The sequence below is a fragment of the Zymoseptoria tritici genome, chromosome 1 (assembly GCF_000219625.1).
Source record: "Zymoseptoria tritici IPO323 chromosome 1, whole genome shotgun sequence".
NCBI lineage: Eukaryota > Fungi > Ascomycota > Dothideomycetes > Mycosphaerellales > Mycosphaerellaceae > Zymoseptoria > Zymoseptoria tritici.
Genome location: NC_018218.1, coordinates 1,191,093 through 1,204,540, shown reverse-complemented (window position 1 = coordinate 1,204,540; position 13,448 = coordinate 1,191,093). Strand labels below are relative to the sequence as shown.

Here is a 13,448-nt window from a genome sequence, read left to right as displayed (position 1 = left end):
GTACTCGAACAAGTTTCCCCTTCCGGCAATCATGCAACTTCTTTGTTGGCTCCTCAGAGCACAACCAAGATGTAACGTGCAGCTGAGACTTTTCGCACTGTGACCAAACATTCTTAGGATCAGTGCAGAAATGGCGAAACCTGGAGATGACTGGCGGACGTTCTTTCGATGGGAGAAACGCCAAATTCTTGAGGGTCGCGGAGCTCGAGACGGACCGAGCTTGACGCAAGGCTTACGCGCTCAATGGAGTCTCCTCAAAAAGAAGAAATCTGAGAAAGACGAGTACGTCAAAAACATCAGATCGGTCGTGGATTCCGAGAATCGAGTGCGAACGCTGGATCGCAATCTTGAGAGGTCTACACAGAGACGAGTGGGCAGAAAATCATTGCACAAATCTCGCATGACGAAACTGTATCTTCTAGAAGGCCTCCGCGCTCGCCTGGTGAGCTTTCAGAAAAGACAGAGAACACTTGATGGGAGCGGCAAGATCATTACGAGCGCCGCTAGTCGAAGGAATGTTGCTCGGATGGTTGAAGGAGTCGATGCTGAGATGCGAAACACGAAACTGGAATCAACCCTCGCAACCGCGGCCGAGTACTTCGACGACTACGAAGAGGCTCCCAAAGCATTGCAGAACTATATCATCCGTTCTTGCGAGGAGATGACGTGGAAAGCCAAGAGCGATCCTTTTTGCACGGAGAAAGAAATGGCAGCCCGGTTGCAAGCTGAAGTCCGTGAAGCCCAATTCTACCAAGATGTGGAACGTGTCGGTTGGGCCAAGAAACAGCTAGCATCATATTCCGTGCGACGATCTCGCGAGGAAGGAGATGTCGAGTGCTGGGGCCATCCGTTCGATGCAGATAGAGGAGAGGACATGGACGGGACAAGAGACCAGCTTGTCAGGGACTGGGAGAAGTTTGTCGCTAGGTACTGGATTGCGTTTGATTCCCGAGCAGCAACCTTACCACCACTCTGGGCAATCTCTTCCGCCAAGGCTCGCGCAGAGATGATATTCGATCATGACGGTACCTTCATCTTTCCGCCGGGCTTCGATACAACTGCTGTGTCTGAGGCGGTTCTTACTGCTGTTGTCCTTGATAAGCTTGATGGCCTGACTACCGCGGAAAACAACTTTTACATCACCAATACGGTCCACCACGAAGCCCTCGACATCAGCGTGGATCGCTACTTACGGAGGGGTGGATATCAGACCGAACTTTTCGAAGACATTTCGCCCTGCAGGCCGCCTGCCATATCCAGACTGCCAGTGATACTTCGACAAGGCGAAACTTTTGAGATGTTTTCTGCTGGGCGGAGAGCACTACGACATATTTGGGAGAGTCGGATCAGAGTCATGATGTTTCAACAGAGATCAGCTGGAAGCGTCACCAATGAGATGTGGCACTACGAGCGAGCCCTCGCGCTCTTCGACTCAAATCAAGGAAACCAAGAGAGACCGTGGATCGCTGACAGAGGCCACGAACTATTGAAGGAGAGAAAGGTAGGAGCAAAAAAGACAAATTCAACGAAGGCTGAGCTCGCCACGAAGCAGCCTGCACTACCAGGCACGATTGAAAGTACCAATCTTCGCGGCAACTGGATCATGAAGGGAGCAGTAGGAGACGGGACTTCTGGGGTTGTGTTTCTGTGGGTCCGATACAACCCCGACGGCACGATACGTGGTGTAAGTACGACCATATTCACGTCGAGACCAGTTCTGACCAAGACCGCAGCGCATGGCCACCAAAGATTCTCAGTTTACAGCTGCACAGTGGAACAAGCCAAAATACTGGCTACCAGACGAACACGGCAGGCCCGGCCGGGTTGCCAAGGAGGCATTCATTCAAAGCCTCTTCTCCGACCTTCCTCGACACGAATCCAAGATCGTTGAACTTTGGGATGCGAGGGTGTATCGTACACAGCGGGTGATCCGGCTCTACATGGAGTATTGCTCTTTTGGGACACTCCACGGGCTGTTGGAGACATACTCCACCGATGTCACAATGAGGGATTACAATGCTAGAGGGTATAGTTTCCAAGAGGCACATTCAGCCACCGCAGCTAATCAATTGAACAGCGTCTTGCCCGAATATGTCGTCTGGGCGCTGTTCGAAAGCGTTGTCATCGCGGCATACGCTATGGAGAAAGGCCACTTGCCTGGCTCACAAGACCCGGATACCGAATGGGTGGTTGTTCACCAAGATTTGAGACCTCCAAATGTCTTCTTGACGGACAACGTGAGCGAAACATGGCCGAGTTGTCCAACCTTCAAGGTTAGTGGACAAGAACTTCCCTATGCCCCTTTCTACGAGCACTAACCCGTTACACCGCAGGTCGGAGACTTTGGGAGCGCCGAACGAACGAACAACAGTGATCCACGCAATCCTCAAGACCTCCGCCGACCAGGAACTCCCGACGGCGCTCCTCCAGAGCAATATACCGAGGGCACCCACGATGATGGCGGCATCCGACTTAGCTCAAAGTCCAACATCTGGAGCTGTGGGCGGAATGTATTGGCCTCTATGGGCGCCGGCACACTTGACGCAGAAGATCTTGCTTTCGTCGCAGACGAGTCGCCTTACTCGGACATACTCCAAATGTTAGCGCTCGCATGTGTCGCCAACGATCCTGAGGATCGACCAGGACCAGAGGAGCTGCTGGAAGAGATCCGAAGGCATGTTGAGAAGGTGCCGTTGCCGCCAAACTTACTCGGTCGGATCGATGTGGGGCTTCGGAATCTCGTGCGTTGGCTCATGGGCGCTCCCATACCTCCCACGTCGATGAAGTTCAGGGGAAGGAAGGAGGAAGAAAAGCTTATTGTCAAGGATGATGAGTACAAGCTTGGGTTTGTCGACGTGACGATGGTCGGCGCCTAAGTCTAGTCAAGAATTCAGCAGTTCTAACAAAGTACTTGGAGGAGCCGGTCCAGCGCCTGTCATCAACACCTAGCCGAGCAATTCGCAAACCAGCATTCCCACATACCATAGTGTCTGCACTCAATCTCGAGAAGCACGGCGGGCTTGATAACGAAGCCGGACTTCTTCCACCGGTCTTGGGCTTAGAGTGTTCGCTCGTGCTGCTTTAGGTTGGTGAGATATGCGCTGACCATCCGCGCCTACGGCATGATAGTCGTATAACGCCACGAAGCATGCCGTAATAACTTTCACTTCCAGCTTTGCAAACTATCGCGGGTCATCAATAGTCGGATTATCAAGATTGTCCACCAGAAATGTGCCTACCTTCGCTCCCACTAGCAAAGTATGTCAGTTCGTGTCAAGCTCAGAAGGACTCGAGAGAACTCACCACAAGGATGTCGACCAGAGCCCCACGCTGTGAAGCAATGAGGCTCCTTCAGATGCTCTTTACGTCCTTCCAGAAACCTCGAAGGATCCCACTTATCGGGCTCGGCAAATATCTTTGGATTGAAGTGCGCTTCGTCGAAAAGATAAACCTAGAGTCACTCAGTACAATCGATAAACCAGAGGAGGGCCAGTGGCATTTCAGAACGCACCGCAAACCAGTCTTTGGGTATAATCTCGCCCGTGTTGCCAATTGGGAGATCGACATCGCCCAGATTTTGTCTGATGGCGGCTGTAGGGACTTGGAAGCGAATTGTCTCTTTGAGGCAAAGCTCTAACAGGGGAAATGAGGTTTCCCAATCTTCTGCTCTCATCTGCCCGAAGACTTCGAACGGGCTATGCCTCGAGCCTGCTCCGTCCCATTTCTGTAAAACTTGATCCACCTCGTCTTGGATCTTTCGATACCATACGGGATTGACGGCGAGATACACCAAGATCCAGGCGGCGCTGACCCCAGTAGTCACCTGTCCAGCGAAAATGGCGCCGAATACGAACTGTAGGCAGCGTATGTGAATGACGAGTGCAGTTGATAAGTTCGTGTTGTTGCTTACCTTCATCACTTTCAGCTCATCTTCTCCTTCATCAACGAAGTGTTGAAGGGTATCCGAGCCACGCTTCCCTGACTTCTTGCGATCTCGGACAAGCTTGCGAAACAGTGCGTAGAGCCTGGCTCCGGCGTACATTCGCTTGACGTGCCCAGGTGTCGGAAGGTACGGGAAGACAATCTTCGCCGCGGAAGCAGAGCTGGCAATCATCTCGAAAAGGCGCAGTGTTTGCTCGGTCAATTTCTCGTCGTCAGCGATATCTGAAGGACCCAGCGTTCGAATAGTCAACTTGTAGACAATTTTGTATACTTGATCAAACGGATCGATGGTGTCGTATGTGGCATCGTCCTTGATAGATATCCGCCGCTCGAATTGATTGCGCCCATCTACCAGGAGCTTGGGAAGCACTTCATTGAGATAGTCTTTGTGCACGAATCGGGCGATCTTGAGCAGGAACCATCCCATGAACTCGGACGATTTTGCTCCTGTCCGGGAGGCCACGTATTTTGCCGGTTGAGGGGGCGCGGAGTTGAATAGGACGGCATAACTAAAAATCAGCACGTGCGATCACATGAAGTAGAAAAGGGTTGCACCAAACCCAGCTTCCGGATCCAAGTTCTTATGCTCAAAGAACGCTTTGCGGCCGTCGATCCCAGCGAGACATACGACGTTGTGTCGGCCTATGTTGAACCGGAAGTTGCCAGTGTGCGAAGCCGCAATGTTGTCGAGAACGAAGCTTTGACGATCGGTGAAGAATCGAATCATTCCAACGAACGGGCGCCATCCTTGAGCTGGTACTGGCAGCTTCTTGGAGGATTGCTTCGGTCTTCCTGTGAGAGCAAGGACAATGAATGTCACAATGCCGACGAGTGCATAAACACACAGAGACTTGAAGTCGATGGTGCCGAAGATTCTGCTATCAAGGCCCATCGTGGTGGTATTGAGGATGGAGAGGCTGACGAGGAAAGAATCGATGTCTTCTGGAGCTGTGACCTTGTATGACATGTCAGCATCCATGAAACTATCGAGTGGGGAGGGGGCGATTGCTGGTCGATGCGCTGCCAGGGGAGCAACTCACATCCCACGAGTGCGAGCAGGGCCCTGCTGACCTCACAGCGCTAATCTCTCGGCTCACAGCGCTAAACTTCGGCTTACATGCTAAAAGCGGAACTTACATGCCGAAAGCGGAACTGTAAGCCGAGCTCTGCGGGGTAGCTAGAAAATCGATCCCTTAAGGTTATTAATAAGGTTAGGCGCTAGGATTTACTACGAATATATTAAACTAGTGCGTATTCTATAGCATACTAAGACTACTAGAATTTCGCTCTTACCTTCTTCTACCGTTCCTTCTACTTTCTTACTATCTACCTTACTACCTACCCCTACAAGTAGTTAATAGGTATATTATCCCTAATATTATAATTAACCTTATAGGAATGCTAATATCTTAATAGCATTATTAAGAATCGAGAGTTTTAAGGACCCTATTACCTTACCTGCGACCTTACCCGCAACCTTACCGCTTACCTTACCGCTTACCTTACCGCTTACCTTACCGCTTACCTTACCGATCCGAATTCCTATACTAAACAAGATAGCGAAAGAGAGACCGTTATCTTAAACTTTAGCTTTAACGGAACAGGTAAGGACATATAGGACATTATATATAAGGTTATCGCTAACCTTATGCAGAAATACTACAAGAAGATAGTTAAGGCATATAACAATAGATTAGAGTTTAGAGGTAAGAGTTTCGAGCTAGTATACTATTATCTATAACCTTAGCGCTAAGCTTATAGCTAACCTTCTAGGTAGGATAAATATTAGTATATAATCGTGCCGAAGGGTTAGGTAATCTGTCTAATACCGAAGAAGTAGAAGTATATAAGAGACTAATATTAGCTATAAGGTTAGCGCTAATATTATTAGGTACACTAAGGAGGCGTTCTTATCTACCTTAAGGGACGCGAAAAACCCTACACTACCGGTTCCGCTATACGTAGCAGAAATAAGTAGGGAATATTATTCTACTTAATATTATCCCTAACATTACTACTAACCTTATTATAGTTAGACTAGAGAAGGATTCTAGCTCGGACGATAAGGATAGATTTAAGTCGATTCTCTAGTATAAGTTAACGGGCTAGGACAAGGCGAGACTATATAACGTAAGCTTATTAATTACCTTATCCGTAATATTACTGCTAACCTTACCCTCTTAGGATCGCTCTACATCCTTTATTAACCTTAAGTAGCACGTAAGGGGAGTGGTCGGCGACGAGGAACACCTGTACGTGGTGCCGGCTACGAACCTGCGACGATACCGTCGTTGCAGAGCCAAGTTTCCTCCGGAGGATTGGAGAGGCCGTCGATCCCTCTTCCCTTATAACAACAACAACAATACGACCTAGAGGTACGCCTCCTATTAAAACACAAGCTACAGAACAACAGCACGATTCGAACGAATAGCTCTCTACGCTACGAATAAGAAGAAGAAGAAGAAGAGGCAGTCTACTCTGTCCTATACGCGCACCTCCTCGAAATCCGAATCGAAATCGTATATCCCTTCTCTAGTAGAGACGTTGTTGCCCTCGAAAGGAAGTATACATGCACTTTAAAGAGCTGGAACTCGGTGGAATCCACAACTCTGCGATTAACCTACGTAGCTATATGCGTTTAGAAGCGTTATACAGTTCTACAAAGGCATATTAAGGACAAGAGAAGACAGCGAGTTAGACAGCTGCTTTTGCACTACTTTTGCAAATTTGCAGCGTGTGTGCGAAGCGGAAGGATCCGCTAAAAATTCTGCAAAGCTTAGCGCGAAAATTCTGCAGCCTTAGGCTGCAACACTCGTTTAATTTCCTTTGTCTCGCATTTGTTTAAAGTCCTTTAGCATTGCCTTAGGCACGGGGTCTCCCCTAAGGTTAAAGAATACCGAAAAATCTGATTGTAACTAGATCTACTGCTTTGCCTTTATAGCAAAGCCGTCCTATATAGTCTTAGACTCCGAAAGGACGTAAATGGAACAAACAAACAAAACAAACAAACAAACAAACGTAAGGGGAGTAGTAAGAAATTAATTTTACTTAATATTACACCTAATGTTATAGCTAACCTTATTACTAGCATCGAATCCGAGTTTCTAGTTAAGGCGAAGGCAGAGATAGAGAGTACAAGAAGGGTAGAGATCGTAGCTACTCGTCTAAGGTTATTGCTAAGACTAAGGGTAATATTATCTATAACCTTACCGCCGACTATTTCCTAACCTTATCGCCTAGCCTAATACCGCTAGATCTTTAAAGCTATAGAGAAGGCTAGCGGCAAGCCTAGTAATCTTGTTAGTATAGTATATAATACCTAATCCTACGCCTAATATTATTGCTAACCTTATTATAGCTCTACTGCTCCGAAGAAACGCGGCCGGGAGGAAGATATTAATAAAACGCCGGTTATTCTAATAGGAGAGCAGACTGTCGGGCAGTATGTTATCTATAAGCTTATAGGTAATCTTATAGCTAACATTATTATAGAGCTAAAAACCCCTTTAGACATCCGAGAACTAGTAGCAAATTAGCGCGTACGCTAGCGGAAATTGCAGGATCTAAGTATATTACACCTAACACTACGGATAATATTATAGCTAACCTTATAATAGGCCTAGATTCCCTATATATAAGGGTAATATTAAGTCGAAGAAGAAGAGGGGCAACAAAGGAGGAGAGGTTATTTATAGGAAGGGAGACGTAAGTTTATTACTAATATTACTAGTAATATTATTACTAACCTTATTAAAGGTAAAATACTCCGAGGCTATAGCGCACTATAAGACTATCTAGAATAAAGCCTTCCCGTACGCGATCTATAAGGATCTTAGGAATAGTAAAGTTATTTATATTATCCTCCGTAATATTATCGCTAACCTTATTACAGCCGAATGCTTCGAAATTAAGGAGTGCCTAGGCTAGGACTTGTTCTTAGATAGTCCGAAGCTAAGGGACTAGATTAATTAGGGTGTCTAATAAGGTTAAGCATAACCTTACGAATAACCTTATAAGCGAGCGTATAGCGTAGGAGGAGTCTATAGTTTTATTATACCCCGGCACGTAGCGCCCGAATCTAATTATACGATAAGATCGTCTATAACCTTACTCCTAATGTTAAGTAATTAACTTATCTCTGTCTTTATCTTCGAAGGTTAGTTTATAATAAATATAGATCCGTAGTATTAGCGATAATGTTAGCTATAGGGTCGCGAATAACATTATGTTGTCCTTCTTCTTATAATCGCTCGACATATATAACTAATAGCTCTTAGACCGCGATATATACTAGAATAGCGTTTATATATATGCTCTATACGCGTTAATTATCTATATCTATTTTATATATATAGATAATAGTTATTAAACTATGCTCGTAGCCTAATATATACTAGAATAGTGTTTATATATATACTACTATATGCGGGTTAATCTAGTATGTCTATCTTATAGACGAGAGATACTTATTAAGCTAGCTCGTAGCCTATTATATATTAGGGTCGCGTGTATACATATAGTTATATACGCGTTAGTCTAGTATATCTATCTCGTAGACGATAAATAGTCTTAAAACTAAGCGTATAGCCTAACATATTATATATACTAGGATAGCGTTTATATATAACGGTATATAGTCCCTAAACTACGCTCGTAGCCTAATATATACTAGGATAGTGATTAAAGTCCTTCGATACTAGCTGGCTACTATCCCAGGCACGGGTCTTTCCCTAAGGTCAAGAGATACGAGAGAACAACGATTGTACATAGATAGACTGCTGTCGCAAGACAGCCGTCCTACATAGTCATAGACTCCTATAGGACGTAAATGGAACAAACAAACAAACAAACAAACAAACAAACTAGGATAGTGCTTATATATATACTATATACGCGTTAATCTAGTATATCTATCTCGTAGACGTTAAATAATGCTTAAACTACGCTTATAGCCTAATCTATTATTATATATACTAGAGTAGCGTTTATATACTATACAGCTATTAATATACTAGATATATCGCTCGACATATATAATAAATAGCTCTTATACTACAATATTAACTAGAATAGCGTTTTTATCCCTAATAACCCTAACCCTATTAGTCGACATAGGAAAGGGGAACCGGACTAAGGAGTCTAACATCGCGGGTAATCTTAACGATAATGTTATCTATGTTGCTATAGATAACATTATAGACGTAGTAGTCCTAGATCTAGCCCTCCTTCTAGAAGTACCCGAATCCGCGATTTATTTACCGCATTGCGTGCACGCTTATAAGCTAGTATGTTGTCCCTATATTCGGTGTCTACAGAAGTACTAGAGACCTAATGTTAGCTATAGTAATATCCGTAATATTACTGGTAATAACATACCTTAGTTAGGGAGGATTAGGGCCGATAGAGGTAGGAGTCTGCCTTATAGAAGCCAAAGGAATCGATGCTAATGTCCGACTAGACCGTAGTATCGACTATAGTGTCCGTAATAAGCTCGCGCTCGATGCTTTCCCTCGTCTACGACCCCGCGAACGACCCCGTCTACGGCCCTCTTTATAGACTCGCGAACTGTTTTAAACATTCTCTAACTACCTTATAGCTACATTATTAGGATTAGGGGGTAGGGGGTTATCTATATTATTACCGCTGTTATTATCGCTAATATTATCTAGATGTCTAACTTTAGGGTTGTCTCTTCGTCGTTGCGCCCGCGTACGTTATTGTTCTGCACGGTCGTCCGTATTATCGCCGCTGTCGTTATCGTCGTTATTACTACCGTTCCTCTGTACGGCGTTTCGAAGGCGACGACGTTCGGCCTACTCTTGTTCCTACTTCTTTTCGCGTTTTAACGCTAGCTATATTAGCGATGTTGTTACCCTTAACATTAGCGATAACCTTACTAAGACGTTGTAGGTTTTTCTCTACCCGCTTCTGTGCCGAGGGATCCTTTTAGTACGTCTATTGTCTATACTTAGCTCGCCCTCCCTATTAGCTAACAGCCCGAGCATTAATTAACTTCCTATTCTCATAAGCAAGGACGAGGTTACATCCTAGGAAGGAGTTAGTATAAGATTACGCATGTTATTACCGCTAACATTAGGCATAACGTTACCTTTCCCTAAGGACTAGCCTACCTACCCCGATTGCTTATTAGAGTTCGTATTAGGGCGTTCGCTAAGCTATACCTCCCTCGGAATACGGGTAAAGTAGCTAGAGATACTATACGCAACGTACTTATTGTCCTTATTCTGTGCCTAATTTGCGACTTTAGGATCCGGGTGTGCTGCTTAATATTAGCTACGAGGTTATCGGTAAGGCTATTAGTAACGTTACCTACCCCGCAAAGTATGTACTAATCCCTAATACTGTTAGGATTGCCTCGTAATAAGGCAGGGAAAGACTAAAGTAGGGAAGTATCGAACAATAGGTTTCAGAATGTAACGACTCGATTCGTTAAAGGAGGGAATGGAGGAGGAGAGCCTCCTTCGCTATATATACAGCTACTACTAGGTTCTATTCCCCTATCCTTCACTTCTCTCGTTATAAGCGGGATCGTCTGTCCCTTCGTAGCCCTTCGATCCTTATCGTTAGGCATTAAGAGGCAAGCTAGATCGGACTGCCTTAATCCGTACGCTGTTGCGCTCTTCGTAACTAGGATAGCTCGTTGTTATGTTCTTCGAAACTAGGTTAGCCTAGCTTAGGGGAGATAAGGCTAGACTGCGCTTACGTAAGGGGATCCTTACATTGCCCCCCTCCCCCTAGTGTAACTGACCTTAGTTGCGTACGCGAATCTTTAGCAGCGTTTAGCTGCAGGTTTAATTTACTAACTGCTAACGTTACTAGGCTAGCTGCTCGGTGTCCCGATTAGGAAATAAAAGTAGGTCCCTCGCGTATATACTATTCTTTCTCGCCCTCGAATTCTTCTCTTCTTACAAACACCTACTAAAAGTAAGTACTAGCAGCTAGCTCTAGAACGGTCTAGATTAGCGCTAGATTAGCTAACATTGCGACTAGACTAACATAATATCCGGCGCACTCTACTATCTTCGCGATAAGTACTATAAGAAAGTCCGAGCTAGTAGATAGAACGAGAATCCGTGCTCGTTATGCCTCTCTAGCGTTAAGGAGGGCTAGGACCTGTCTAAGATCTGCTAGATTGCGGCAGAGAAGCCCTTACCCGGCAATATCTTAGCTAAGTGTTCCGGATGCCTAACTAGTAAGAATGCGGACTATCTTTAGGTAGGTCGGTTTAGTTAATTCTAGTGTGTTCTGTTGCTAACTGTCCTACTTAGATGCCGGTCGACTAGGAGCCCGCCTAGAAGGCTATTAAGTAGGATATCGACACTATCTATAGCCGTACTACCTAGTCTAAGGCTAAGAAGGAAGACTTACTAAATCGTATTCTATGTTTTACGGGCTCTATAGAGGCGTAAGTGTCCCTTTCTGGCGTGTTCTAGACTAGCAGCTAATTAGGATAGTTAAACAGGAAGTTAGATAGTAGTTTCTATAGCGAGGACGGTCTCTCCTAGTACCCTAGCACTACTACCTAGGAGGATACTAAACAGAAGGTACCTAAGAGGGACCGCTCGGCTAGTACGATCTTAGCGAAGGCTGTATGTACTATCCCTAGCTTAATCTAGCCCTTACTAACATTCTTTATAGCAGTCTAGTAGCACCCCTAGCAAGAAGCGCTGCTTAATAGACGTGCGCGGCCGTAAGTCGGACTATAAGCGTACTAAGGAGGCCAAGGATCGCCTAATCGCGGTTAGCACTGCCTTAGAGGCGTTTAACCACATTATTATAAGCGACTAGGCTCTAAAGAAGGGACAGTTACGCAAGATAGTCTTTCCGACGACCGCTAAGGACTATAGTAAGGTAGAGGACCCGAACTAGGGCGACTCCGACTTTAATTAAGCTATTCTAGACTAGAATAGCGGGCGTAGGTCTTCCGGGACTAGGGGTATAACAGATAACGTCGATATAGCATATTAAGACTATAGCGGGGCCTAGATAGTTGTTAAATAGCGCAGAGTTAGTTAACTTAGACTAGATTAGACTAGAATAAAGCCGATTCCGCCCTTTGAATTTTTAAATTTAAATAATTTTGTCTAAGTCCCTTAGAAATCCTCGGGATTTTTCTTATATCTTCCTACACCTTTTTAGCTCCTTCTAGCCTATCTTGCGGCAGAATGCTCTTATTACCGCCGGGCTTATATTATATCTAGGCTCCTAGGAGTTCTCGTGCTTCCCGAAGCCCTTCTACTTAATTAGGTAACTAAAGTTATGTAGGTCGTCCTCTTTTTTATCTAAGATGTCTTCTACCTCCTATTTGTCCTTATCCCCTACGTCGTATTGCTTTATTTTGTCCTATTTGCGGCTAGAGTAGTCCGGGATAGACTTCTTAAGGAGCGAGACGTAGAAGGTAGGGTAGATACTTAGCGAGCTAGGGAGGTCGAGTATATATATTACGCAGTTAACTATTGCCTTAACCTTATATAGTCCGATGTACTTGTAGTCGAGCTTAGGTAACGGCCGTATAGACTTAATATTCTTCGTGTTTAGGTAGACTTCGTTACCTACGTTAAAGGAGACGTCCTTCCTATATTTGTTCGCCTACTTAGCTATCTATTTCTTCGTCTTAGCTAGTCTTTCGCGCATCTTCTTCTAGTTAGTAATTATCTACTCTACGAGTTAGACAGCCTTTAGCGCCTTGCTATCTTCCTAGCGCATTCTAGGCTAGTAGGACCTTCGTAGGTCCCTTGTTGTATATACTTAGAACGGCGTTAGCCCGGTTGCCGTATATATACTGTTATTATAGGCGAATTCCGCTGTCGATAGCAGAGAGGCCTAGTTATCCTGCTTATAGTTACAGTACGTCCGTAAATACTACTCTAGTATCTAGTTCTACCTTTCCGTCTAACTATCTGTCTACGGATAGAACGCCGTACTTAGCTTCCGGCGTACCCCGAGGCAGTAGTAGAAGGTATTCTAGAATTTAGAGGTAAGGATTAGCCCGCGGTCGGACGTAATCGTAGCTAGCTAGCTATAGAGGCGGACAACCTCTCTTATTATAAGTTTAGCGAGGTTAGCTAACGTAATCGTTTTCCGGCATAGCACGTAATAGACTATCTTAGTATAGCGGTCTACTACTACTAGTATGCAGTCGTAAGACTAGCTTAGGAACTTGCTCGGCAGGAGGTTAGTAATAAAATCTAGCGTAATGTCGGCCTAGGGAGTTAGCGAGGGGGGTTCGGGGTGTAGTAGGCTGTGCGGTTTGTGCCTTCGTAGCTTCGCTCTTTCGTACGCCTAGCAGGTCCTTACGAACTCCTTAATATACTTCCGCATCCTAGGCTAGTAGAAACTACGCTAAAGCAACTCTAGGGTCCTTATAAAGCCGAAATATCCGGAGAGGGGGTCGTCGTAGTATTCCTAAAGTAGCTAGAGCCTTATAGCGCCTTCTAGTATATATACCTTGCTATTTATATACGTAACGCCCTCTTCTAGGGACT

General features: G+C 45.2%; 2 protein-coding genes across 2 annotated transcripts; one reads left to right on the top strand and one right to left on the bottom strand.

Moving 5' to 3' along the window:
- Positions 1 to 130: 130 nt before the first annotated feature.
- Positions 131 to 2,318, top strand: MYCGRDRAFT_88879 (uncharacterized protein; the record flags this gene model as incomplete). Its single annotated transcript, XM_003857614.1, has 3 exons — positions 131 to 1,501; positions 1,553 to 1,684; positions 1,734 to 2,318. 3 exons carry the CDS (start codon positions 131 to 133, stop codon positions 2,316 to 2,318), a joined length of 2,088 nt encoding a protein of 695 aa, XP_003857662.1.
- Positions 2,319 to 2,996: 678 nt separating this feature from the next.
- CYP-9 (putative P450 monooxygenase) lies at positions 2,997 to 4,835 on the bottom strand (the record flags this gene model as incomplete). The annotated part of the gene is made up of 6 exons (XM_003855945.1): positions 2,997 to 3,182; positions 3,240 to 3,250; positions 3,304 to 3,451; positions 3,512 to 3,853; positions 3,911 to 4,451; positions 4,503 to 4,835. Coding segments are annotated over 6 exons (1,561 nt in total), but the record flags the coding sequence as incomplete, so codon positions are not given.
- Positions 4,836 to 13,448: the final 8,613 nt, after the last annotated feature.